The sequence below is a fragment of the Pteronotus mesoamericanus genome, unplaced genomic scaffold (assembly GCF_021234165.1).
Source record: "Pteronotus mesoamericanus isolate MK-2021 breed Mesoamerican mustached bat unplaced genomic scaffold, CSHL_Meso_final contig_25, whole genome shotgun sequence".
Taxonomy (NCBI): Eukaryota; Metazoa; Chordata; class Mammalia; order Chiroptera; family Mormoopidae; genus Pteronotus; species Pteronotus mesoamericanus.
In genome coordinates, this window is record NW_026555105.1 from 6,347,712 (window position 1) to 6,372,723 (window position 25,012).

At 54.7% G+C, this 25,012-nt stretch overlaps 1 protein-coding gene across 2 annotated transcripts in view; it reads left to right on the forward strand.

The window, feature by feature from the left end:
* The window catches only part of NFATC2 (nuclear factor of activated T cells 2), a 123,987-nt gene extending 104,244 nt beyond the window's left edge, over positions 1–19,743 (forward strand). For both annotated transcript variants that reach the window (XM_054573594.1, XM_054573595.1), the window contains exons 10-11: positions 11,569–11,656; positions 19,123–19,743. In XM_054573594.1, coding sequence (XP_054429569.1) covers positions 11,569–11,612 — 44 coding nt within the window. In that variant the 3' untranslated portion in view covers positions 11,613–11,656; positions 19,123–19,743. The remainder of the gene's footprint in view (positions 1–11,568; positions 11,657–19,122) is intronic.
* The last annotated feature ends 5,269 nt before the right edge of the window (positions 19,744–25,012 follow it).

Consider the following 25,012-nt stretch of genomic DNA (forward strand, 5'->3'; position numbering starts at 1 on the left):
CCCTTATCGCGGGCCCTTTCGATCCGTGTCTGATGCAACTCCAGGCCCGCGGTCTGACTGCTCAGGAATCTCACGTTCAGCCAGTGCTGCTGGGCCCCCCGGCCCCCTGCTCTGTCCCCATCTCCCTTCTCTGTAAGGTCCGAGGAACTTGGGACATGGCCTTAGCCAGGCTCCTTAATGGCCAAGAGCCCTTCCAAGCAAGTGCCTGTCAGCTTTGTCGCCGTCCTCGGTGTCACCTCCATCTGTCCAGGGACATGGAAATGCCTCAGTCTTTGCGTTTGGGATCTGACAGCCTCCTCCAATATCTGCTCGCCATCTGCAGGCGCAGACCCCCTGGCTAGGTGCTACAACGTGCCTGGCCGTCAGGCACCCTGCCCAGGGTAGGCTGTCAATGGCAGTCTTGTCTGTACCAGCAGATGCCCAGTAGTGACCCATCTGTTAATAATACACAGCCACACAAGAGAGTACTGATCTGAGCTGGGGACAGGGGTGGAGGGAGACCTTTTCCTGTTTGTGTTTTTATACTTTTGGGATTTTCTTTGCTTCTTTGTCATATGCAAGTATTATTTTAAAAAATTTTCTCAAAAAGTTACACGTCAGGTCCTGGAAATGACCGTAGAGGCTATGATAAAAAAATGGGGATTTAGAAAAAGAAAGCTCTCCATTCTGCTTGGGGTGTGTCGCCCGCCATTTCGATGTAGTGGTCTCCCCCCCCCCCCCGGCTCCCACCCCAGCTTTGAGCGGGAGATGGCATGGGGCTGCACTGAGATTTTCTTGCCCCTGAACCGTTGCCCACCCTTCACCTCCACCTGGAATGCTGTCCCTCCCTCTCGGGCCCTTTGAAATCTGACCAGTGTTTGGAGGCTCCAGCAAGCTCTTGAGGTTGGGGGGGGGGCCGGTCTCTTCCTCTGCGTCTGTACCCGTGGTTTCTCCAGGTGGCCTTTTCTCACATACGCCTTTCAGGTGTTTCTCTGTATTTTTTTCTCCTCTGCTTTCTGCCTCAAGTCCAGCTCTCTGGGTGACAAGGACTAATGTCTCTGTCTGGGCCGCCAGTGCCCCTGGGCTGATTTTGCCCTTGACAGCATTTGCTAATGTCCCCCTTTGCTCAAAGCCTGGCCCAGCTCCCTGCACTTGAGATGCTCAGGAACCTGTGGAGGGCTGAATGACAGTCCAAAAATGAAGTGGAGACCACAGGCTGCCTGGCGTTTAAATGATTTAAAACTATTCATCGTCACACGACCTCAGTAATATGTACTTTTAACAGTAATCATAGCAGCTAATACTTAGGTGGCACTTTTCTAAGACTTTACTGTTTTACCTCATTTAATCCTCACAACAACCCCATGAGGTGAGCACTATTATTATTCCCATTTTATAGATGAGGACACTGTAGCTCAGAGAGGTTCAGTAACTGGACCGTGGTCACACAGCCAGTGAATAAGTGTGCAGATGTTCTTTACCGAGATTTTTTTTTTTTTTTTTTTTGAGGAAAAGATGCCACACATTTCTCTGGGAGTACAGGAGTACCAACAACAACAACAACAAAAAAAAAAAAAAAAAAAAAGGCCACTCTCTAACACCTGCTAGCCGGGTTTGCTGGCGTAAAAAAGCTCGAGACAGCCTGCATCCGGTCCTAGAATTCAGGCCTCCGCAGGGCAGCTTTGGAACCGAGGGCCGTGCGCTTGTCAAAAGGCCTGAAAAAAGCCTTGAGAGACATGGGCTGGAGGGCGGGAGTAGAGGGATAAACTTCTGACTCCAGGAAGAGAACTGCACACTTGAAGTGATAAATGTTTAACGTCAGCCAGTTCCCTTCAACTGTTAGAGCCACATTTAAATCATATTTATACTGTGAGCAGTGGAGGCATTTTCCTTGCGTGGCATGATCTGGCCTGGAGTTTCTACAAGTAAAAGCACTGGGTGCCTTGGGCATCCCGCAGGGACTTCGTGGGGTCCCAGTGAGAAACGTGCACCCCCACCGAATGGCGCAGGGAGGCTCCACATGGTCCCCGGGCTCCCTCTCAACGCCGTGCTCCCCAGCCCTCCGACTGGACAGAGGCAGCGGCCAAAGACCAGCCTGGGGCAGGCCCTCCAAAACGTGCTGGCCGCTGAGCCCGCTAGAAATCCATCCCTCGCCTCCAGCCTGCAGCACTGCCCAGGGCCCGGCCATCCCGAGGTTGTTGTGACAGCAAACCCAAGTGCCATGGAAACGATTGTGCAACCCCAGGAGCCGGCTGCCTGCAGAGCAGGGCAGCCTCAGCCCTCAGCCCTCAGCCCTCACTCTCAGCTCCTGCTCCATTCTGCTCCCCTCCCACTCCTCTGTTACTCTGTTGCGCTTGGCGGAGCCTTGCTCTGGACCCGGAAGCGCTCCTTTTGCAAAGAGACCTGCAGGCTCACTCCCCCTTTTGATGCCAAGAGGCCGGCGCAGCTGGTACACGCGTCCCCTAATCTGGCTGCTGCCTTCTAGCTCCCTGGTCCTCCCGAAGGCAGTGTCCCCGTGGGCCCAGCTGGTGCGGAGCGGGAGGTGGCCAGGGACCGCCCCCGGAATGGGCACCCAAGCTGGCCCGGCGTCTCTCTGTGCACAGCAGGGCGTCTGCACCCCAGCCCTTGCCAGGGCTCCCTCCCAGCCAGCAGGCCCCCTCCTGCTGCGGTCCAGGCGTTTCTGAGGGCGGGACGCCGGAGCCAGCCCTGTGCTTTCCAGGCTGCTAGGCTTCTGAGAAATTCAGGCCTCAGCCTTGGAACGGAAGCTCCTTCTGCCCACCCCGACCCCTTCCAGGGAAGACGCTACCACGCCCTCCAGGCTGGCTCCCTGTTGTGAGGAGGGAGAAGGTTCTGGGGATGGGCTTTTGCCCCTTGTACGGTTGCCACCCTGTGGTCGCTGGCCACTCCCCGATCCAGTCCCCCAGATGTTTGATGCCAGCGCTCGGCCCAGGGACTCAGCCCAAGACGGCTTCTTGGCGCCTGGCTGTGGCCAGGCCGACCGTGGGACGAGTTTCCTAAACTCGTGGCAGGCCTGGGGCACCTGCTGGTCTGAGGGGGCTCTTAGCCGTTCAGGGTCCCCTCCGTGCAGCTGGCGTCGGCAGAGGCGCAGGAAGGCAAGCCACGTTTAAGGTAGTTTCAGCTGAAATGCGAGTGGCTGGGGGGACTGGAGCACCGCCCCCCGCCCCAGGTGCTTTGAATTTCCAGGAGGGGCGGGCGGTTCCTGCCAGCCGGTCTGTCGGGAGAAGCGGGAGGGGATGTGGTCCCGTGGACTTGGCAACTCGCGCTTCTGTTTTGGTAAAGTTTGGCATCCTGGCCCAAATTTTTCGCACTTCAGTCAGTTCCACTCAGCACATTTGCTGAGCGCCTACTACGTGCCAAGCAGAACCCACGTCAGAGCGCTGACTTAGTAACTTGCGTTGTGGTTTGCAACATGGCTGTGTGTGTCCGTGCGCCTGTGAGCATGGGCACAAGGAACAGCTGGCAGCTGGTGTGGGCGGGAGAAGTAGCCCGTAGTTTGGCCTAAGCAGGTTCTCCTTGAACTTCAGTGGTTAACTCTGATCATTGCAGACCTGAACGAAAAGCTTCTGTCTTTGCCATTAAGCCAGTGATCATTGGCAGGGCAGGAGAGCAGGGGCAAGCGGCTTTGAGTCTGCACCCTGGAATCGCCGCCTGCCTTGAAATCCTGCTCGGCCACCTGCGGGTGGCGCGGCTCTGAGCAAGTCCCTTCAGTTCCTGGAGCCTTGGTTTATTGACCTGCAAAATGGGAATAAAAATCAGGACACCTGCTCTGGGGCCTCGTGAACGTGGAATGGTTGACGCATGCAGAGCTCCTGGCACGGAGCAAGTGCCCCATATTGCTCCTGCCACCAGTGTGACTTATTGCCCCCTGGGACCAGTAAGGTAGATGGACAGGTGCTGGTCGTTTCCAGGTCTTCCCCCTTTGCTGTTACAGACAGTGCTTTCTAGAATGTTCTCTGTGTCCCAGTGTGCGCACACAGAGGCGTCGGGCATATGCCTCCGCCCCTCAGCAGACAATACCAAACTGTCTCCCAGAGTGGTTGTACCTGTGGACACCCCCATTAGCAGCACAGAAGTTGCCGCATGGCTTTCTGTCCTCCCCATGCTGGGTACAGGAAGATTCTGAAATTGTTTTGTGTAATTGCATGTGACATGGTATCTTCGGAGGCAGAAACGCCAGGGGCGGGGCCCTGCGATCTCCACTTTTTCAAGCCTTCCTGGGGATCTGATGCCCTCAAGTGTCAAGTGTCCGTTTGGGAAGTCTTGTTCTGCCCTGACGTCATAAAGAGCATCTCCTATGGGTCTCCTACATGTGTTACAGTCTTAACGTTCACACCGAGGTTTGTAACCCACGTGGAGTTGGTTTTTTTGCATCCAGTTTGAGGGAAGGTTCTGATTTCATCGTTCTCCATGTGGCTCACCTGGGGTCCCCTGGCCATCTGTTGAGAAGCCTGTCCCTTTCCCCGCGGGCCTATAATCCACCGATGTTGGGAATATCGTTTCCACAGAAGTGTGGGCTGCTGCCCAGTCTCTCAGCTTCGTTCCACAGATGAGTTTTTCTGTCCCCGGCAACAGTGCTTAATTACAGCAGCTTTGCAGATATTCTTGATTTCTGGTTGGCGCAGCCACCAGCCCGCTGTCCCCAGAGGTATCTTGGGTGTTCTCAGCTTTCTGTTTTTCTGTGGACATGTTAGAGTCCGCTCTCAGGCCGCACGGCATGGCGTTATGATTGCCGAGTCTCTAGGAAAATGAGGGAAAAACGGACATTGTACAGTATTGAGTTTTTGTGGGTTTTTCTAAAACCTGCTCAAGGTCACCTTTCATAACTGAAGTAAAGATAGAGCCGCTTCTCACGGGGGCTCGCTGTCACTCCTGGCCACTGACTCTGCTGCGTGGGCCGGGATGCACCTGACGTGGCCCCGCAGCCCGTGTCCCCCACGAAGCTTGGTGGTCTCCATGGATATACGCGCAGGGCTGGGGTGGTGGGGGCTCTTGCTGGAAAGGCGGACCCTCCCATCTCTGAGCGTCTCTGGTTTCCTGAGGATACGCTGCTTTGCTTTTGCAGCCGGCCTCCCAGCCTCAGGAGGCACCGGCACCATCTCGCCTTTTCGGCGTGTACCCCGGGCCTGGCTCGTGGTCCCAAGAGGGGCAAGCCACAAATTGCTTCCTGAATCTCATCCTCCAGTTGAACGAGAGTGAACAACACATGTGCTAGCTCGCATACTATCTGGGTGATTTCTACTGTGTAACCTGATAAAAATTAGGTCTCCCAAGGACCAGTCTTTGTTCAGAGTTGCATGCGCAGAAGCAGACACTGGTTGCCAGACTGTAAGTGCAAAAGAATTCCCTCCAGCAGTAGCTGGAGCCCAACTACATGAGTTTGACTCAGGCTTTGCTGCTTGGTAGTCGTCTCACCTGGGTACGTGACTTAATCTCCCTGCACCCGTTTCATCATTCATTCGCTCAGTCATTCCTGTGTGAAATGTTTCCTAAGCACCTACTATGTGCTGGACTCTGTCCTGGGTGCTGGCTATGTGCAGTGAATGAGAGATGAGGGTCCTGCCCTCGCAAGACCATTACAGACCAGTGATATAGGATCCTTGTAGCCTGGGCCACGCTACCCCCGCCCAAAACCCAGGATCCATCGCCGTGGTAACCGTGTGCGGTGCCTGTACTAGCTAGTGTGCCTTTGGGGTTCACCCTCATCCGTCTGCAGCCAGTGGCACCTGCTCCCGGAACTGTCGGTGTGCCATGAATGAGGCAGCATACATGTGGCAGCATAGAAGGCGCCCACTGCTGCTGCGTGAGCCTGTGTCCACGGGTCCTGTAGGAACTGTGGAGGTGAACTTGGCTGCCTGGCTCCCGTCTTTCCAGGGGGCCTCACCGGTCGGGGCCTCAAGCAGCGTCCCTCGGCCTCCCGTCCTCGGGCCCCGCTCTGCTGGCCTGCGGATGGCGTCATGGTACAAGTGCATTTGCAGCTCTGCATCCTGAGGGCTCCCAGTGGAGGGTGGGCCTGGGGGAGGGCGCTGGGTTAAGGCCCCAGAAAGCTGGGTTTGGCGATGAGGCCTGTCTTAACCAGAACAGGAAGAACGTGTGTCCCCAGAGGGTAGCTCAGAGCAGCTGCTCCCCTCTTGCCACCTCCTTGACTGCAGGCTGACCTGCCATCCCCAGCTGCCAATTGCACGCCCTCCTCCCAGTTAGCACCTCAGCTTCCCACTCGAAACCAGAGCCTCCGAGCTGCCATGTTTACTCATCCCGAGAGCTGGGGACAGTTTGGAGCACAGCGCAGCGCCTTTTTCTCGTAAACTCTGAGGCCTTGCTGGTAAGATGGCTGGGTGGCTGGGTGCTGTGCGGGCCTGCTGCCTGGGCTGGCTTCCGGAGGCCTCTGGTTTGCAGAGTGCCGGTGACTCAGAGGGCAGCCAGTGCGCCGTGCAGGGTGGCCGGGGAGGGGCCCGTCTCCGCAGGATGTGAGAGCGCACCCCCGGAGCACGGCCGACCTCAGGCCCACCCACTATGAAAAGGCAGAAATAGCTCTGCAGGTGAAAGTGCTTTGGGGAAGGAGGGTGGCCGGGCGTCTGTTCCATTCAGTCTATTAACCAAAGGTTCTCTGTGTGGTGGGCTAATACGCATTAACCGTGAGAACAGGAGCGGCTGCTAGCGCGTCTGTTGTTAGCTTGTCGCTGTGCCCGCTGCATCCATTGCACAACACTGGGCATGCTCGTTATTGTCCCCATTTTACAGGTGAGGAAAAAGGCTTAATGATCGGCACACATCCCCTTGGCAAATGTAGTGGGCTTGCTGTGTGCCAGGCACTGTTGGAAGCATCTGTCGTGTGCTGACTGGTTGGTTCCCTCTAAAACTGCTGAAATGCCCTGTAACATCGTCAGGCGCAGTTGCTGCCGGCCCCTGACGGGAGGGTGCGGAGAGGGTGCGCACTGACCTCGGCAGCAGGGCACGCCTGCTGGGACCTGGACCCCAGCGGCCTGGCTCCCAACCGTGCGTTTCTCCGGGACTCTGCCCCCTCCGACGGGGGAGGCTTCTTATAAGGGCACTGACTCTGTCAACAGGACCCCATTCTCATGGCCTGATCTAACCCTAGTCACCTCCCAAAGGCCCCGTCTCCAAACGCCCTTGCTTGGGGGGTAGGGCTGAAACAGCAATTTGGAGGGAAAACAGTTTAGCCCACAGCAGGAGCCGTGCAGGTGAAGGGTTTGACCCAGGGGACGATGAGTCGGGAGTTCAGGCTCTGTCAGCATGTCCTGGGAGAGTTACTGTGTCTTAGGGACACGTGGTGTAATGTCACATACATGCAGTCCTTGTTGGTGACTCTGGGTGGCCTTGGAGTTGAGAGCACTAAGTGTCAGGGCGGGACACGGGACTCTCACTTGGAGAAATTGGCGAGGCCTGGTTGCTGCTCGGGCCGGGTGGAGTTTCCTTCTGGGGAGCTCGTGGCTTCTCTTGCCTGTGAAGCCGGAAGGGGTGGGCTGGGTGGCCCAGGGGGTCCCTGCTGTATCTTGCTGTTTCCCCACAGGCTCTTGGCTGAACCAGGAAAGTGGAGGCTGCCTGGCCCTGCACTTGACCTCTCCCTCTCTCCCGCCAGACAGGCGGGTGGGTGGGCTTCCCCCGGGCTGGGCCCCCTAGTGAGGACACCGAGGGACAGGCCTGCACTTGCAGGCAGCCTGCACGTGGATCAGGTCCCAGGCCCGAGGCACTCAAGAGGGAGGCAGACGTGGCTAAAATCTTTTGGGAGCAGGGGAGTTGTCAGACAATACGGGAGATGGATGGGGAGTCATAGAGGGGACGCCCCCGGACAGGACGGGCTTGTGTTGGGCTCAGGAAGTGTGTGGTTGCGCTTTGAGCCCGTCAGGACATAGAATGATCTGGAAGATGAATTTACGGGAGCGTGAGGTGGAGGCTGGGCTGGAAGGTTGAATGAGTATCCAGTCAGCCCTTTCCGAGCAGAAGGGGCCACGGTGGCTTTTGAAGGAAGGGTCTTCTGGGGGCAGGTTGAGGTTGGGGGTGTGCTGAGAGCTGTCCCCAGAGGCCACCAGGATGTTTTGTGTGATTCTGCGACGTGAGGAAAGCCGCTCAGGATGGAAATGCTGCTTGCTGCTCCAGGCTCCCACCTGCTAACCCACCTGAAGGGCCTGAGCCGCCCGCCCCAGCCTCGGTTTCGCTGTTACGCCGGCGCGAAGATGTCAACTCAAACGCTGTAACTTTGCTTAATGCCTCCAGCCCCCAGAGAGAAAGATGGCTTCTCAAACAGTTAGGTATTTATTCGATCATCTCATTTGTGGCCACCGGCTTCTCTGTGGGTTTGGATCGCTGTTTCTTTCCAGAATGTCAACTGGTTGTAGTAACAAGTGCTTTTCTTTTGTTTCCTTTTTGTTGGTGGGAGGGGGAAAGCAACAACTTATTTTGCCGTCCTTGCTTTGTGGCCGAGGCCGCTCAGCAGAGGTTTGGGGTCGAGGCTGTGATGAAATGGCTGAAGAGCAAGGAAGCCAGTAGTGGTGTGTTCAGAATGCTTTCCTGTGGTCGCTGCTGAGAACCATGTGGTTGCCCGACCAGAGAGGTGCAGCTCAGCTGCGTGCGATCGGAAGAAATTCTGCTGAGTTGCAGAAAAGGACTGGGCAGAGGGGCGGGTAGTAAGCTGGGCTCCGGTCTGAGTTTACACAGTTGGTTAGTCCTTCCTTGCAGGGCAGCGTAGCTTGGAGAAGGTCCAAGTTGTTTCTCCCTTGATTGAAGCTGATGTGTAGTTACGGAAAAAGATAAGACAGTGGCATGTTCTGTACTGGCTGGGAGGGACCTCCGTGTTTTCGTGGTTGGACCATCAGACTGAACGTACCCTCCACTGGTCTGTCTGTGGCCTGTCAGCTCCCTGACGCAGATGCGTGGGGTCTCCTCATCTAATTCCATCCGTGCCTGCGTTCTCAAAAGGCTGCAGGGTAGCCGTATCGTTAAATTAGTCAAGGCGACAGGTTCTTGGGTCTGTGTGTTTGCCTGTAGAGGCTGTATTTTATCTGTTGACATCTTATGCTTTCATGTTGATGATTGATGTTGATTAATCAGTGAACCTGGCCCAATCCGTATCCTTAATGGATCCCCAAGACTAGTGGGACGATTCACCCGTTCATGCCTGCGGTTGTAAACACGCAACATCACTATGTAGGTCTTTAGCTGTCGCTTCACGAACCACCACCAAGTGGGGTGGTAGTTCTGGGACCAGACGTGGCCCGCTGTGTCTTTGGGAGGGTTTGTCGGTGTCCCGTAGGGGGCCTACGGTAATGGCAAACATGGGAGTGCCGCCGTGGGGCTGGGGCCTGGCCTCGGCTCTGCCCAGCGTTGGGGGGCTGCCCTGCGCAAGGCACCCCCTCTTTCTCTGCCTCTGTACGGCAACCTGCGAAATGGGCTTCTTCCCACCACCGGCCCTGAGACGGCTGCGGGGGTGCGGGAATGCCTGAGAACCGCCACCTATGAGGAAGGGTGCTGGGGGCAGTCTGATCTTGAGTTGAATTTTGGGTCTCAGTTGAATTAAAACAAGGCCCTTCCTCTGGCTCTTGCTGCTCTGCCTTCTACCAAGAGACAGACAATTAAAGAGTGAAACTTCATGACTAAACAGGAAGCTGCACCCCAAAAGGCCACAGACATACGGATGGGTTAGATTCTTTGTACAGTGTCTGAGCCAGGTGACGAGGGGTGGAGAGTGGAGACAGAGACAGAGCAGGCTCAGCTTCTTGGAGGACTGGCCTTCGGAGTCCATGAGACTCCCCCCGCCAAAGCACCCATGTACTGGCCAGTGGGTGTGAAAAGCCAGGTCCATGGGTCCCGCCCGGGTTCCAATCGCTGCTCCCCGGGTGTAACCTTGGAGTGTGTCCCTGGCTACTGATCCCTGCTCAGTGCTACTCGAATGGGTGCATGTGGATGAAGTGAAAATGTCCTGGCCATTGCAGCAGTCCCGTGGAGCTGGGTTTTTGTAGGAGTAACACCTGAGCCAGAGGCTCTGGCTTACGTTCCAGTCGGATCGGCCCTGCTGTTGTGCAGAGACCAGGGGTCCCGGCACTGAGGCTGGGCGTCAGCCGAGGGCCCCGTGCAGTGATGTACACAGCGGGGCTGGGGGTTTCCAATTACGGTTGTATTTGGAGGGTAGATCCAGGAGCATTTGTATATGGAGGGGGTGTGGGCTGTGACCAAGATGGGCCTGAATGACCGGAAGTACGGAGTTCCTACGATGGGGGACAGGTACAACAGGGCTATTTTAGGGGGCCTGTGGGGGTGGCAGTGAGCCAGGGGATTGGTTTTGGGCCTATTTGAGATGCCTGGCAGGCCGTTAGATCTCTGAAGTTCAGGTGTGAGCTCTGGTCTGGAAAACATCAGTTGGAGCGCTGTCAGGATATAGGTGGTATTTTAAGGCCTCCTGTTTTCGGGTGTAGAACGAGCTAATGTGTAGCAGAGGTAGGGGAGGGCCGTGAGGGTGCCACAGGCACCTGGAGGGTGCACGGTCCCAGCTGTATTACAGCAGCTACTGAGCAGGGCAGGGAGGCGGTCATTTTGTCCTGGGCCGCAGAGCTGGTGGGGCAACCGCCTGCACCCCCTACCCCACCCTGCCCCGGCCCAGCCAAGCCTGACTGGAACCCAGCGTTTGGGAGCTCAGGCCTGTGACTGCAAAAAAGAGCTGAGTGATGTTCAATGCCTTGCAAGTGCCTGTCCTTGAAAGAGCATCCGGGTTTATCTCCTGAGGCTAATCAGCAGGCACCTAGTAAAAGTCGCTCACTCCCTGGAAGAAATTAATCTCCAACTCTTTCTCAGGCAGGCACCCCAAATGGACCCTGGCCTTGTAATTTGGCCATTTAAAGGGGAGTGAAAGAATAAATGTTTTGAAAGCTGTAGGGGAGCTGACGGTGATTTATTTAACATTAAAGAGAGAAGGGGATGTGATGGAATGGTTTGTAAAGTACACTTGCTCCCGCCGCCTCTGGAAGTGGCTTCGGTGCTCTGAGTCTGCAGGGGCTGTAAAAAATTGTTGGCCTGAGAAACAGGAAGAAAATCTGCATTCTTAGGAATTTGCACGCCCACTATAGCACTACTGAGAATAGAACGGGGGTCAACTTTAGCATCTATGAAAAGCCCAAAAGAGGGTTACCTCTGAGGAGACCCCTCCCGAAGCCCTGACGTCCGCTGCAGCAGAAGCCGGCGCGTTCGGTGGCCGTGGTTTGAAGCTCCGGGACACGGCTGGCCGCAGGCTTGCTCTATCCAGCTTAGACACACACAAAGCCCGCCATGATTGTGCCGGTGCACTTTGATCTCAGAAACACCCCCCCCCCCCCCCGCATTTCTTTGCGCAAAGTACCCCCGTCTCAGTGACTACCACCCTGGTTGGGGGGTCATTCTGGCAGAGGTGTTAGGAGGACACCAAATTTGGGCAGAGGGTGCAGTCTCTCCTGGGTTCCCAGTGGCCCTAAGTTGAAAGATGCTCATTAAATGGATGATGCGTGCAGGAGTCGGAAGCATAATAGAGGTCGAACGTGACGTTTTCTTCTCCTTCTCAAAAACGGTTTTGCACATCTTTTTCAGAGCTGATAGACACACACCTTAGCTGGATACAAAACATATTATGAAACAGAATGACTGTGATCTTTGATCCGAGAAATCAAAGTTAAAGGTAACTCATATCTTCTGCCTCTCCTTTTGTTTTCCAGCTGTGTGTTTTCTTGACTTGAATTTTTTTTTTAAGTAAAAGAAAACTTGACAACCTGAAGTCCATCCTCACAGACACCATTTCCTGCTCTTAAGGACTGGATCCCCCACGTCCTCAGGGGAGCCCCCCGGGGGGATACCCGTGGTGCTCTCTGTGTCTGTGAGGCTGGGGCTCCCGGTTGGGGCGGGGAGGCGGGGGACGAGGCTCCGGGAATTTGCATGCTCTCCCAGGGGCCCCATCACCCCATCCCAGGGAGAGTGCAGCTGTGTCATGCTCCCATCTGAAAGTTCTGCTCCTGTATGTTACCGCCTCTTTCTGGGCTTTGTCCACTTTGCTCGGTGTAGCCAGCGAGGCAGGCTGCCCATCAGGTGCGGCGTTCCACGCTGGGGAAAGAGAGAGGGCAGGTAGATAAGAAAACCCAGGCAGCCACTCTCAAAGCTGAGCCAGCCGTTTCTAGTCTCGATCTCGTCATTTTACCTGGCCGCGCGGTCCGGCACAGAGCCGTGGCTTTCCCACGGAGCTTCGGCACAGCCCCTCAGGGAGTGTCCAGCTGTAGAGCCACCTCCGCAGATGTTGGATTCAGGGCTGCACAGTAGAGCCTGGCAGCTAGCAGACCTGAAAATTCAGGAGGCCTTGTGGGTGTCCAGTCCTCGTGGGACAGTAGGGACGTTGCTTTACCTCTCTGTGCCTCAGCTTCCAGATACTGTTGCTGTTATTTAATCCTCTGCCCATTCTGATCAGACTCAGTTACACACAGTGCCCGGCACATGGTCAGCACTCACCGGAAGTCAGCCAGCATCAGCCACGCCTCCCGACACCTCCCCGGCTCACTGGACTGTGGCTTTCGAATGGTCCCTTTGTCTGTGCAAGTGGGTTCGTTACATCACAGGCCAGACCCAGAAGTCCTCGGCAGGATCACGGTGATGGCCCACTCTGAAAACACAGTAAAAATAGCTCTCAGAGGTCACGCCGTTTAGCACACACCGTGGAGGTGATGCTCCAGAACCTTGTTCCCCAGAGAGTGGGACCGGCTGAAATACCACTTCCCTAAGGCAGCGTGAACCATCCTTGAGAAGGGGGGGTTTCTGCGGCACCTTCTCAACCGTGACCGTCAAACACTGTCAACAGGCAAAGGCAACAGTAACACCAGTGACAACTTGCCAGACCCCCTCCTGAGGGCTTCGCATCCAAGGAGCCAGGGTGACAGAAATGCCCCTGAAATATCAGCGCTGACAGTGCAGCACTGGGAGGGGTGGAACACAGGGATTTTGAAAAGCTCACTTCCTCCCTCCCGGGTGTCAGAAATTGGCAGTGCTTCTGACCTCGCCAGGGCCTGGGAAGGTTAACCAGCTGGTCTGATCCGCGTGCTGGGGGGGAGATTCGCCAGGAACGGCCCCTCCCTGGGGGTGGCCGGCTGGGGGCTCCAGGCTTATCAAGGGCTTTTCCACTGAGCCTCCAAAGCCCGGCCTGGAGAGCTAAGCTCCCAAGTGTCCCCAGAGCATGCAGAGATGGCTGGGAGGGGACAGATCATTTCCCTTCTGAAACTAAAGTCACAGGGCCGTGGCCACCTTTCCTCCTGCTAGTGGGGGTGGGGGGAACGGGCCTGGGGCTTGCTCTTGGCTTCAGAGTAGTTTTCCCCACGAGCAGCTGGAGCAAAAGGCAGAAGCACCCAGGGAACATTTCCTTTTGCTTTCTGGTCCCTAGTGGGTTCTGGGAGGGAATTCAGCAAGGCGCTGCCAGCTGGGGAGGGGGGCGGGCAGGCCTCGCACCTCAGTTGGCTCTCACACTTTCAGATTCAGCCAAGAGCGTGCAGCCTCCTTGCTTCCCACCCAAGCTCGAGTGTCTTTCTGGCTGTGGCTTTTGTGGCTGGCCCCAGGCCCTGGTGGGCACTCACGTGGCCTAAACCAGATTTTTGAAAACATGCTTGAGGTTTGGGAGAGAAGCAGGATGGGGTCTGTCCACTCCCTTCCTGTTGCCTCTTTCTCAGGGGATTGAGTTCCAAAGTCAGCAGTTACAGGGGAGAGGCCTCAAGTCAAAATCACCCTTGAAGAGTCTCTTTAGTTGTACCTAAAAGTGTACGCGTGCGGTTTTCTGCATGCATGCCCGAGCGGCCGTTCCTCTGTGCCCAGCTGAAAGCAGCAGCCAGCACGCAGGTGTCTGGGCCTTCAGGTGAACCGGAAACTTCCTGGGGCAGAGCGGGATGCTCACAGAAATCTGTTCGGGTTTTAGAAACTTTAACAGTCAACCCAGCATTGTCTGTTTGAGGCACAACACTAGGCAGCGGCACTGACTTCCCCAGATGGCCACCCCCAAAAAGTAGGTGACGAAGACACTCTGCTTTTCTCTTTTTCTTTGCCACTGGTGTATGCTAGGGGATCATTAAACTCCAGCTCAGGCCAAATTTGGCCCCCGGCCTGTTTTGGTAAATAAAGTTTTATTGGCGCACAGCCATACCCATCTGCTCACGTATTGTCTATGGCTGCTTTCATGCTCCAACAGCAGAGCTGAGGAGTTTGGGGAAAAACAATATTTTTTTATTTGGCCCTTGACAGAGAAAGTTTGGTGACCCCTTGCATAGTCTCTCGATGCCTATAGCTATTTATTAGAATAGTTATATCTTGCTGATTTGTAACACCTCTTTATATAGGAATGACTTTCTGTCATATGCTGAGAATATTTGGAGGTTCAAAGGGAAAAAGTGTATAATTTTTAGGTACTCCCCTCTGTCCACCTTTTCCCTTCCAGCTTCAGGCTTAGCGGTCACCCTACAGCTAGGACGTGCGCCCACTGGCGTCTTCAGGTGGTGCCTCTCTGAGGCTGTTAGGGGCCGGGGTGCCTATGGCAGACCCAGCACCACTGGCCTCGATTCTGTTCTGAGAAAGTGAAACTCGGTGACCGCCTTAGCCACGTGGCACTTGGCTTTCCCTGCTGTTGACTCACACAAGAGGCACCGAGGGCGCCAGAGCCCTGTAAAAACGGCGACGACTACTGAGCACAGTCTCTGAACTGCCCCCCCCCCCCGCCCCCCTGTACTGTCCATGGTCCCTAAATGGGCCCTGGGCTCCAATCTGGATCCCTCCCCTTCTCCTGCTCTGGCAAGGGACAGCCCGCCTCTGTGTCTCCATCTTTAAAACAGGTGTGATTGTAGCAGCAGGTTTGATGTGAGAGATAACTCAGCACTCAGGACGGTGCCTGGCACACAGCTGGCCCTCAACAAATGTGAATGGCTTATGTGCTTTTGTAGAGAAAAGGCCTCAGGCAAATCACAGACAAGCTATCTAGATGCTAGCAACCCATTTGTCAATTGGATGACAGAGGAAGTTCAGCTTCCCTAAACCAAGTGATCTAGGCTGAGCGTGTGGGGACCTTAAGGTGGGCTAAGAGACCCGCACTGGGCACCGGCTGAGTGCACAGCGAGAAGATGCAGGTGACTCCAATAGCCTGGCAGAGGAGGGCAAGCAAAGCATTCCGAGGATTCAGTACAGTTGACCCTTGAACAACACAGGTTTGAACTGCGTGGATCTACTTACAGGTGGATTTTTTTCCCAGTAAATACTGTAAATGTATTTTTCTCTTCCCTGCAATTTTCTGAATACCATTCTCTTTACTCTAGCTTACTTTATTGTAAGAATAGAGTATATACTACATACAGCTTACAAAATGTGTTAATTGACTATTATTCAGTAAGGCTTCTGGTCAACAGTAGGCTATTAGTAGCTAATTTCGGGGAGAGGCAAAAGTTACGTGTGGATTTGCACCTGCACAGGGGGTCAGCGCTCTTGACCCCGTGCTGTTCAAGGGTCAGCTGTGCCTGCCTCTGGGGGGAGCAAGGGCCTCTGGGAGGAGTGTGGGAGGCCCGGAGGGCCGGGGCAGGGGAGAGGTTAGGGTTTGGACCAGGAGAGGGACTGGTCGCAGGACTGCACACGGCCAACTTGGGAAGCAGTGGGAGGAAAGGCTGGCGTAGGACGGACGCTCAAAACATTTATTGAATGAATGGCATGCTGATGGCAATGACAGCGAAAAGTGGCTCAGCACCTAGATCTCCGAGTCAGACCTGGCAACCAAGCCCGGGGAGCCCTGACGCTGCTTCACCTCGGAGCTTCCCGGTTCTCGTTCATTAATAAATGTTAGCGAGCACTTCTGTGCGCCAAGGCGTTGCTGAAGAGCCAGGGACACTGTGGGGGACAAGAACCTAAACAGAGCCCCAGAGAGTTGCCAGGAACTGAGAAATGGAGAGGACGAGGGAGCAGCGCAATGGCGGGGGGCACTGCAGGTCACCCAGGGCCGCCTCATGAAGAGGCTGCCCGAGCAGAGCCTTGGATAGAGCGAGGGAGGAAGGCTCTAGAGGAGGCGGAGGCACAGCCAGGGCCCAGGCTCAGAGGCGTGAACTGGGAAGGGCCGGACTGACTGACATGGAACACAGGAAGCTGGTGTGGTTGGCCTGTGGGGGTGGGGGAGGGCGGCAGGAGGCGAGGAGGTCGCCGCAAGAGCAGGGAGCAAGAGCAGGGATGGGACCAGATCACAGGGCCTGTGGGGAGGCGTAGGGAGGCGTAGGGAGGCCGGGCTCAGAGCAGGGATTTTACGCCTTTAGTACCTAGAGGAGTTCAAGCGAGATGGGCGATGTTAGGCTCAAGTGACAACAGGGCCAGAGCCGGGATGCTCCTGCTCCCAACGGACCAAAGGCGGGAGAGACAAAGGGAGAGAGAGCAGGTGCACATCACAGAATTGAGGCAAAGGACAGCAGCAACTCCTCCCATCCACGCCATCACCCGAACTGCGGGATGCGGGGGAGGGGACCTCCTGGGCAGGAGGCCACAGTCTGGATGACGTGGCCGCACAGAGACCCCCTCTGAGCGCTCGCTGCCCTGCTTTTCAGAATGACGTGTCTGCATGGTCGTTGCTACCACCCAGCTAGCATTTCTGCTCTAGAACTTTCTCTCCGTTCACAGGCAGGGGAGCCAGCTCTGAGGTTTCAGAAAGAGAAGGTTCCTCCACCCAGTGAGGTTTCAGTGAGGTGTGAGTGGGCCTCGCTGCACAGCCGTGTCCGGCCCCCAAGCCGCGGGAGGGTCTGAGTGAGTGCGCGCTGGGCGCTGAGCTTCCAGGTGCAGCTGTTCGCTTCTGCCCGAAAGCAGCTTTCGGGAAGGGGGAGGGGAGAGCCGCTTCTGTGCCCCAGCGCCCATCCCGGCCCCGGCCCCGGCCACGCCCCTGCGCCCTGACAAGGGAAACGACCCTTTGGGGAGGGCCCCGATGCCAACGTCTCTGCCTACCGGCTATTTTTAGAAAGCCGAGGCTGTGGAAAGTTTCCACTAAGGACTGACTCCTCTCGTTTCCTAGCTTGAGAAAACAGGAAGCCCTTCAGAATCCGGGCTTTGAAAAGCTTTGCTGAAGCTGCGCTGACCCCCCCACCCGACTTGGCATTCTGCTTTCACTGGGCCTCCCAGGCCCCACGGGGCTCATGGGGCGGGGGCAGGGGAGAGGGCAGCCCTTCTTCATTGCTTCCTGGTTTAGGGCCCCTAGGTGTCAGCTGGTACCTGGTACACAGCAAGTGCCCCATTAATGCTGGTTAGCCAAACCTGTGAATTCGTCCTCTTGAGTTCCCATTCACAGATCCCTTTCCACACTTTGGAAACGCTTGTTCTAATAGATACATTTTCATACACTAATATACATGTATCTTATTCGGATATATTGTACATACATATCACATACATGCACACATACTGCTCTACGAACCAACACCTGCCAGGCACTGGGCACTGTGGTAACTGTCACTTGTATTATCTCATCAACGCTCCCCCTCAGCCCTAGAAGGAAGGAAACACTTTTATACACAGTTCACAGATGGGGAAACTGAGGCACAGAGCAGTTCTGCCACTCAGGCAGGGCTCAGCCAGCGGGGGGCGGCAGAGGCGGGATCCTAGCCTCGCCATCAGGCTCCAGGACCTGCCCTCTCGCCTTGCCCGAGCACTCAGCGACCCTCTGAAGAACAGCGAGCCAGGCCTGGCTGGTTTCTGGCACAGAACAAAGCGCAGCGTCCAGCACAAAGCGCCGGGGGGACCACTCCCCACCGTTGCCAGAGGCTCCAGAACCCCATTCAGCGGGCGCGTGCCAGGGGCTTGTATGTCTGTCGATGTCTAGCATCCTCACAACAGCCCGGAAGGGCACGCGCCATTGTGAGGCCACTTGACAGATGAGAACACTGAGGCGCAGAGAGGTACAGTCACACGGCCAGCTCAGTGAGGGAGCCGTGAGTCATGCCTGGCTTGTTCAGCTCTAAACCAGTTTATATTCGCTCTCCTCTTCTTACAGGGCTGGGGGAGGGGAGGTGCAGGCTCATCCAGGCAGGGGTCTCCCTGGGAAAAGCACCCTGCACCCAGGAGGACCCAGCTCAAACAGGGAGAGACTTTGAGCAAATCTCAGGGGCGAATGAACCCTCCCTGTGAATTTTCAATGTCTGACTCGGTCAGGCCAAGACGAGAAGAGAAAATAGGAGGTGGCTGTGGGAAGGATCCAGTGTCAGAACTAGGAGAGGGGAGATACGTGAACGTTTGACGGGACCCCAAAGGAGTCTGCCTCCCCTCCTTTGCCACCTGGGGACTGGGCCACCCCATTCAACTGCCAAACTGAAGGTGTGCACACGCTGAGAGCATGGGCCACGCCTTGTGCCTGGGCTGCCGTGGACAGCAGCTTCTCCCTGCAAGGATAACGGTTCTAGGACCTTACCGCCTTGATTCCACTAGAAACTGTGTCCTAGATAACTGTCCGGAGGGGGAGAGGGCGGGTAGCTAGCTCCTGATGCCAGCGGCCGGGACTGGGCTCTTGGGTCTCTGCTCGGGATACCACACATCCTCTGAGGATGCTGTCTACCTCCGAAGGCTCCAGCGCCGGGGCGGGAGCCTGGATGACAGAGAGAGTGTTCCCGTGGGCGGCTAGGCTTTGTGGCATTCACACCCACTGTCTTTTTAAAGGCCCCTCTTCTGAGAGCTGTCCCCTTTGTGGGTCAAGGAAGTGTGTCACATAGCAGGTATTCTCTGGATGTTGTGAATAGTGGAAGGAGTTTGGTCTATGGTAGAGAGCCTACGGTGCATTAAATAAACAGAGGAGAAAAAGGAGAGAAAGTCCTTGAAAACATGCCACATGGACCAGTCCCATTTCTGCCATGATTTTGTTTTAAGTTACCATTCGGACAGCTTTCACCAGCGCACCCATAGCACAAAATACTGTCCAGAAAACAACAATGCGGGAAGGTGTTTCTTATGTTAAAACCATCAAAGAGATTATTGCAGAGAATGAAAAGGTGTTTTGAGGGAAAGAAGCCCGATTGTTTCAGGTTCTAGAAAGCAAACGTGAGCCGCGTGTTTGGTGCCCCCTCTCACTTGCCCCTACTTTCTCTCTCTCTCTCTCTCTCTCTCTCCCCCCCCCTTTTGTAGTTAACGAAATTATCAGGAAGGAATTTTCAGGACCTCCCACCAGAAATCAGACGTAGAAGAAGCCATCAGCAGGACACCTTCCAAACTTGTCCCCATGGAGCCTCCCGCTGCCCTCACCTGTTGTCCCGACTGCACCTGTCCCGGCCCGGAGTCCGCACGTGGGCCGCGTTCCGGCAGAGCGCGCTGACCCTGCGTTCCGGAGCTCGCCACCTCGCTCTGGAAACACCAGTGAGGACACTCTGCCTTTTGATTTTTGTGTTTGTTTTGTTTTAAATCCCAAAGAGCATCTCCGTTGACTTTAACGGTGTCCCACCCAAACCTTAAGTGCCTGCTGACCAAACCCACATTCTGAGCAAGACAGCGTGCTGGACGGCATCCGAGAGCTGGGTGACTGGAGCTCGGGCCGGGTGGGGGGCAGAAGTCGCAGCCCCAGGTTCATTTTCCCAGCTCCGGCACCTTTTGAAGGAAAGGAGTTCCCAAACCGAGCAAGCAAAGGGACCCAAGAGTCCAGCTTACAGGCTGAAGAAACACAGAGAAGCCCGACCGCCATCTTTAGGGATCACCTGTTCACGCCGCGGTGGGGCCGCGGCTAACGCATGTTTTTTAAATGCGCATTCTGGCCCATACAAGATCACCTGTTCAAACTTCTTGGTGTTAGGACATGTATACGCTTCTTCTTCCTGCTTCAGAGAGCTGGCCAAGGTGGCTGGAGGCGGCGCCTTGTTGGCCAGTGCTCCCCATGCCGCAGCACATGGTCGCGGACTGGAGAAGGGAGCCCAGGCTGCAGGGTGAGCTGCGTCGCTGCAGCTGGCAACCTAATGGCTTTTTTGACGTTCCCGCTTTTGTTCTTCCTAACAGCCAGGTGCTTTTCCATAAAGCAGTTAAGAAGATTCCCGCGCATGTGCTTTGCATTTTCAGAAGGAATGGCAGAGGGCTAACGCAATTCCCCCTTCCTCTCCTGCCCCCGCCCCCGCCCCAAAAGTACAGGTATTTTTGTTGAGTGATTGTGAAGTGAGGCAGTTGGCAGGCCTAAGTGTTTCTGTGAGTAGGCTGCCCTCCCTGGCCTAGAATCAAAGTGGGGCACTCAAGGTCAGGATTCGGCCCGAAAGGTCGTTGGCTATTTTGACCTGAACCCAGTGAGAGTCCCACTCGGCCCCAAAGACCCGCCTGCACTAGCTGCCTGGTCCAGCACAGGCCTCACCTGAGTAGGAGGAGGTCCGCCCCCGGGGACGTCCCCCTTAGACGACAGACCAGTTGTATGGTATTTGTGCCACACACCCCCACCTTGGCTTCTCGCCACTGAGCACATCCAGGGTCCCCCAGAGTCTTTCTCCTTTGGTGCCGTTTTTGTAAACGAAACCCTCAAAGTTCTGTGCAGGTGAGTTTTTAATCACCCAGGTGTGTGCTGTTGGCATGTACTGCAGACAGCCCAGGACAAGCTGGGCATTCACTTCCAGCCGTTCGGCAGCTTCCCCAGCGTGTAAGGACGCCTGGCGCGCTGCCGAAGGCTGCACGGCAGAGAGCCTGCGCAGCAAAGCCCGCAGTCCAGGGCCCCCTGGGGGTTTTCTGAGTGCTGGCTTTCTCATCAAGTTTACCCAGAGGTAGAACCTTCCAAAGAGCCAGGCTGGGAGCACAGGACCTGGTGACTGTGGCCTGGGGTGTTTGGTGCCCCAAAGAGAGGACAGAATGCCCAGGTTGGGGCCTTGGCATACTCCTGTCTGCAACCTTTTGTTCAAGATGGAGCATTTATTTTCCCCCAACAATAGGGGCGCTCTCCTCCACCCGCCCAAGCACAAAGTTGAGCAAAACTTTGAAACAAACAGAATGCCAGTAAGAAGGTTACCGCTGCTGCAAAGCTTCAGGGATGCAAAGTGCTTCCCAATGAAAGAGTCCCTTCCACAAGCAGCTGTCGCGAAAGACCTTCCTTTCTCTCCAGCGACACTGACTGCAACCGGGGGAAGAGTTCAAGTGTTCAGTGAGTGACTCATTCTCACTTGATCTGGCTTGGAGCCTTTTTTTTTTTTTTTTTTTTGCACATGAGGGAATTTGGCCTTTCCTCAGTTATCTGAATGTTTGACCCAAGTGCCTTCCTGCTATTGTAGCAAGTTGCTCAGCTTCACTGAGCGTGGGGTGAGAAAGGACGGATGCATTTTCCACCATCGTCTAATCAGGGCGGCGACAAGGACCTCCTGTTAGCTCAGACTCCTGTCCGTATGGATGTACGCGCACGCGTGCGTAGTTCACACCCAGATTCTCGTTTTCGAAGGCATCTTAGCTGGCTACTGTAGGAATAAACAACAACGCCAAACAGCAAAGGAAAGAGAAACAAAAGCAGTTGTTTCAAGACTCAAACGGGCAGGAGAACATGTTAGGAGGAACCGACAGCTATCGAGAAAGTGTTGTCAGTTACAAAGGCCAGGGGGAAATTTCGCCAAGAGCAAATGCTTATGAACCGTTTTCAGGATGGGAAGAGGCCGCCAAATCCTCTTAAGAGAAGGAGAAAGCAAGATGTCTAAGTGGTGAAGGTGTGTGTGTTGCACATGTGTTAGAGGGATCTCGGTTAGGTGGAGGTTTGCACTTGCTGCATTCGAAGTAAACTAAATATGTAGCACTTCCAACAGAAACCTACCGTGTTGCTGAATGTAGTGTGTCTCCAAAGTTTGCCAGTCTTCCTGCATTGTACAGAAATGCTGCTGCTTGATAATATATAACAGCAACCCAAATTAATTAGTATGTTATTAAATTTTATTTTCTTATCTGTATTTTTATGCTTTTTGATCTGTCCTCCAAATATCGCGCCCTTGTTGGAATTAGAGAAGTATTTATAAATGGTCAGAAGTCTTTTTCAAGTGTCTCTTTTTACATATATGTTGATTTTTTTTTTCTTCCCTAAGAGAAATGATGTATTCTTGAAAATGTGTTAATCATTCCAGACAACAAAGCCCCAGTTCAGAGCCTGTTCGGCAGGCACCTGTCTCCTAGACTGTGTCCTCTCCAGGGCAACGGGGGAGTGGGGGGGCGTGTCCTGCCTGAGCCTGACACTGCCTGACTTCATCTCTGAGCCCCAGTCTCGTCACTGAGGAGAATTGTACTGAAGTGTTTCGATCCCCCAGTAAGTAGAGGATATTTAAAAAAACACAACTGCCCGTGTTGTGATGGGATTCTGGAAGACCCATGTGCAGGCTAATGTTTACAGAGCTGGCCGAATCCCAGCGGTTCACCTCTGCACACGCTCCCTGAAGGACAGCCGAAGTGTCCCATCGCAGACACAGCCTCAGATGGAAGGAGCCAATTCCTTCTAAGAACTGGGAGGCACTGGGGGAGGCTTTCCTGTTTACATCCAGGAGCCGAGCCGCCGTCTCGGGAAGCCCGCCTTGGCCAGTGTGGCCGATGTCACCCTGAGACAGAGCGGAAGCTGATGTGGTCGAATTGTCACTCTGGATGAAAGGGAGGCAGAATTTGTTTATTTTCCTGTCAACAGACACTTCCCAAGTGCTTTCTGTTTTGCAAAATTGAAAGAATGTCCGGGGTCCGGCTAACAACTTGGTTCACTCTGCATTTACGAGAAGCATGGGGTTGTGGTATTCTTGGCATGTGGCGGGGGCGGGGGGGGGCGGTAAACTTCGCTGAACTTATTTTTGTTGGAGGGCCAGCCCTTGAGGAGGTACCCAATACATCTTCACCCCGGGTCTTCCAAGCCTGGGCCCGGGGCTTTTCGGAGTCTGACAGAGTCAAACCAGCCAGTGCAAGTGTTCTCCTGCACCCTAGCCTCACGCTTCAGAAAACGGGACAGGCGAGCATCAATTTCCCTCCGCTTTTGCAAGTGCCTTGAGTTAGAACCGACATCCTTGTCTTAACTCGGTTCGTTCAAAAACACCCTTTTCTGGTGCTTGGTGAGCTGGAGTGCTCCCTAAGCAAGCCCCTCTAAGCCTGAGGCAGGGTGTTGGGTGCTAGAAGCAAGGCTGAACACTCAGCCACAATGTAGCTGCTGCCCAACCAGCGTAAACTCCACCTGCCTCGTTCAGGGATCAGAAGAACTGGATGCCAATGATGCTGCTTCCACGGGAGAAGGTGCTTTCAGCACTCTGATTGGCTGTGGTTGGGATGAACGTAGCATCCTGAATGTATTGTCAGAGACCCTCACTCACCCTGGCTGCCTCTGCTGCCCTCGGAGGGAGGAGGGGGAAATGTTGAGAATGTCCGAGCGAGTTCCACTGCAAATCGAAGTCTCTCCAACCGGTGGTGCTGGGAGCCTTAGGTTTTGAAAGTCTTGACTTTTAAAGGTGTCTGAATACATCACATTCCTATGCAAAATGTTTCTAATCTCCAGTGTAAGGTAGTTTATTTTTGCTATATGTAAAGTATTTTTATACGGCTTGTATCATGATAGTTTAGCAATAAAACAGTTGAAAGCATGGGCAACTGTGTTGTGTCTTGTCTTCTCTAGAGGGGCTGGCTGCTCAAATATCCCTTTTCCGTGGTGAGTCCATACAGCAGGGAACCTCCCTGGGCAAACCGTGCCTGTGTTTGCCCCTCGTCTCAGTCCCATGAGGTGGGAACTGTTCACTTCACATCCACACTAGGGCGCAGAAGCCACTGGTCCAACATGACGGAGCCCCGGGGTCAACCTGCGTTTGTCCGAGTCTCTCCCTGCGCTGTCCCCTGCAGCAATCTGCCCCTCTAGATCTCTTTAGAAGGAGCACCCAGGCAAGACATGTATAACATCAACCTTGGTGGCACCTCATAGAGGGTCCCCGGACAATTTCAGCGGCCTGGACTGGGCTGGCCACTCGGAAGGCAAAAGCAGACCTTAAACATCTTACAAAATTCCAAAGTTTAAAAAAAAAAAAAAAGGTACCTTTTTACCATCAATCCACAAACAATTAGATACTGTAAATACTAGGACTTTCCAGCTGGCTAACTCCTAAACAAAAGCTTCCCCCACCCCCCTGATAGCTAAGGCACCTAAGAGGTTGGGACGTCATCGCTGTTTAAGTCTTAATGTAACATTGTCCACTCTTCATCCCACTCCTCAGTGCTACCCTTAAACCCTAGGCAGGCAGGGTGCCACCCCAGGCCCCGTGCCTCAGCGAGCACTCCGCCTCGCTTGCCCCCTTTCCGGGACTGGCCAGTGCTACCATATGAGTCACGTGGGTGGGACATAGGTGCTGGCTGCTGGAAACGCCCACCTTGAAACGGTCCCCTCTGGTGGCTGGGACCAGCTGGCTCCCACTTCTTCCCTTCAGGGCACAAGGTCAACCAGCTGCCCCAAAGAGCGGTGGCACTGACGCCCAAAGGGTCCTGGCCGGCTTCCCGAAGAGCTTCCTCGTGGCCAGCCCTTAAGTACTTTTTTACTTATTTTTGCATGGGGTCGCCTGAGATGGGGCCATCAGAACAGTGCTGAGATGCCCATCTGGAGATGCCTCAACTCGCTTGTGTAATTGGGAGCCCCTCACAAAACAGTCGCCTAGATCCACACAGCCTGGGGGGCAGCGCAGCCCCCTTACGATTTTTGCTGCAGCGGTGTACAACGGATTTTCTTAACTCATTTTCTGAAAACCTTACGCCACTTTTCCTGAACAGAAACCCAGGACCATCTTACACAGGCAACAAGGATTAAACCATGCAGTTGTTTAAAAAATAAGTCCGCGTTCAACATTGATAGGTGAACCACGCTCGATAAACACAATTCCAGCCTGTGCCTCACTTTCCCCAGATGTCAAGTGAGGATAAGTCCCTACCTCATAGGTACAGAGTGCTTACTAACAAATGTTAGCTATTGATACACTATCTCATTTAGCGAACAGATTGTAGATTGACCCAAGTCTGGACCTCATTTCCCATTGCGGAATCCCCCTTTCTGGAAGGAGGATTCACAGCTCTGACCATA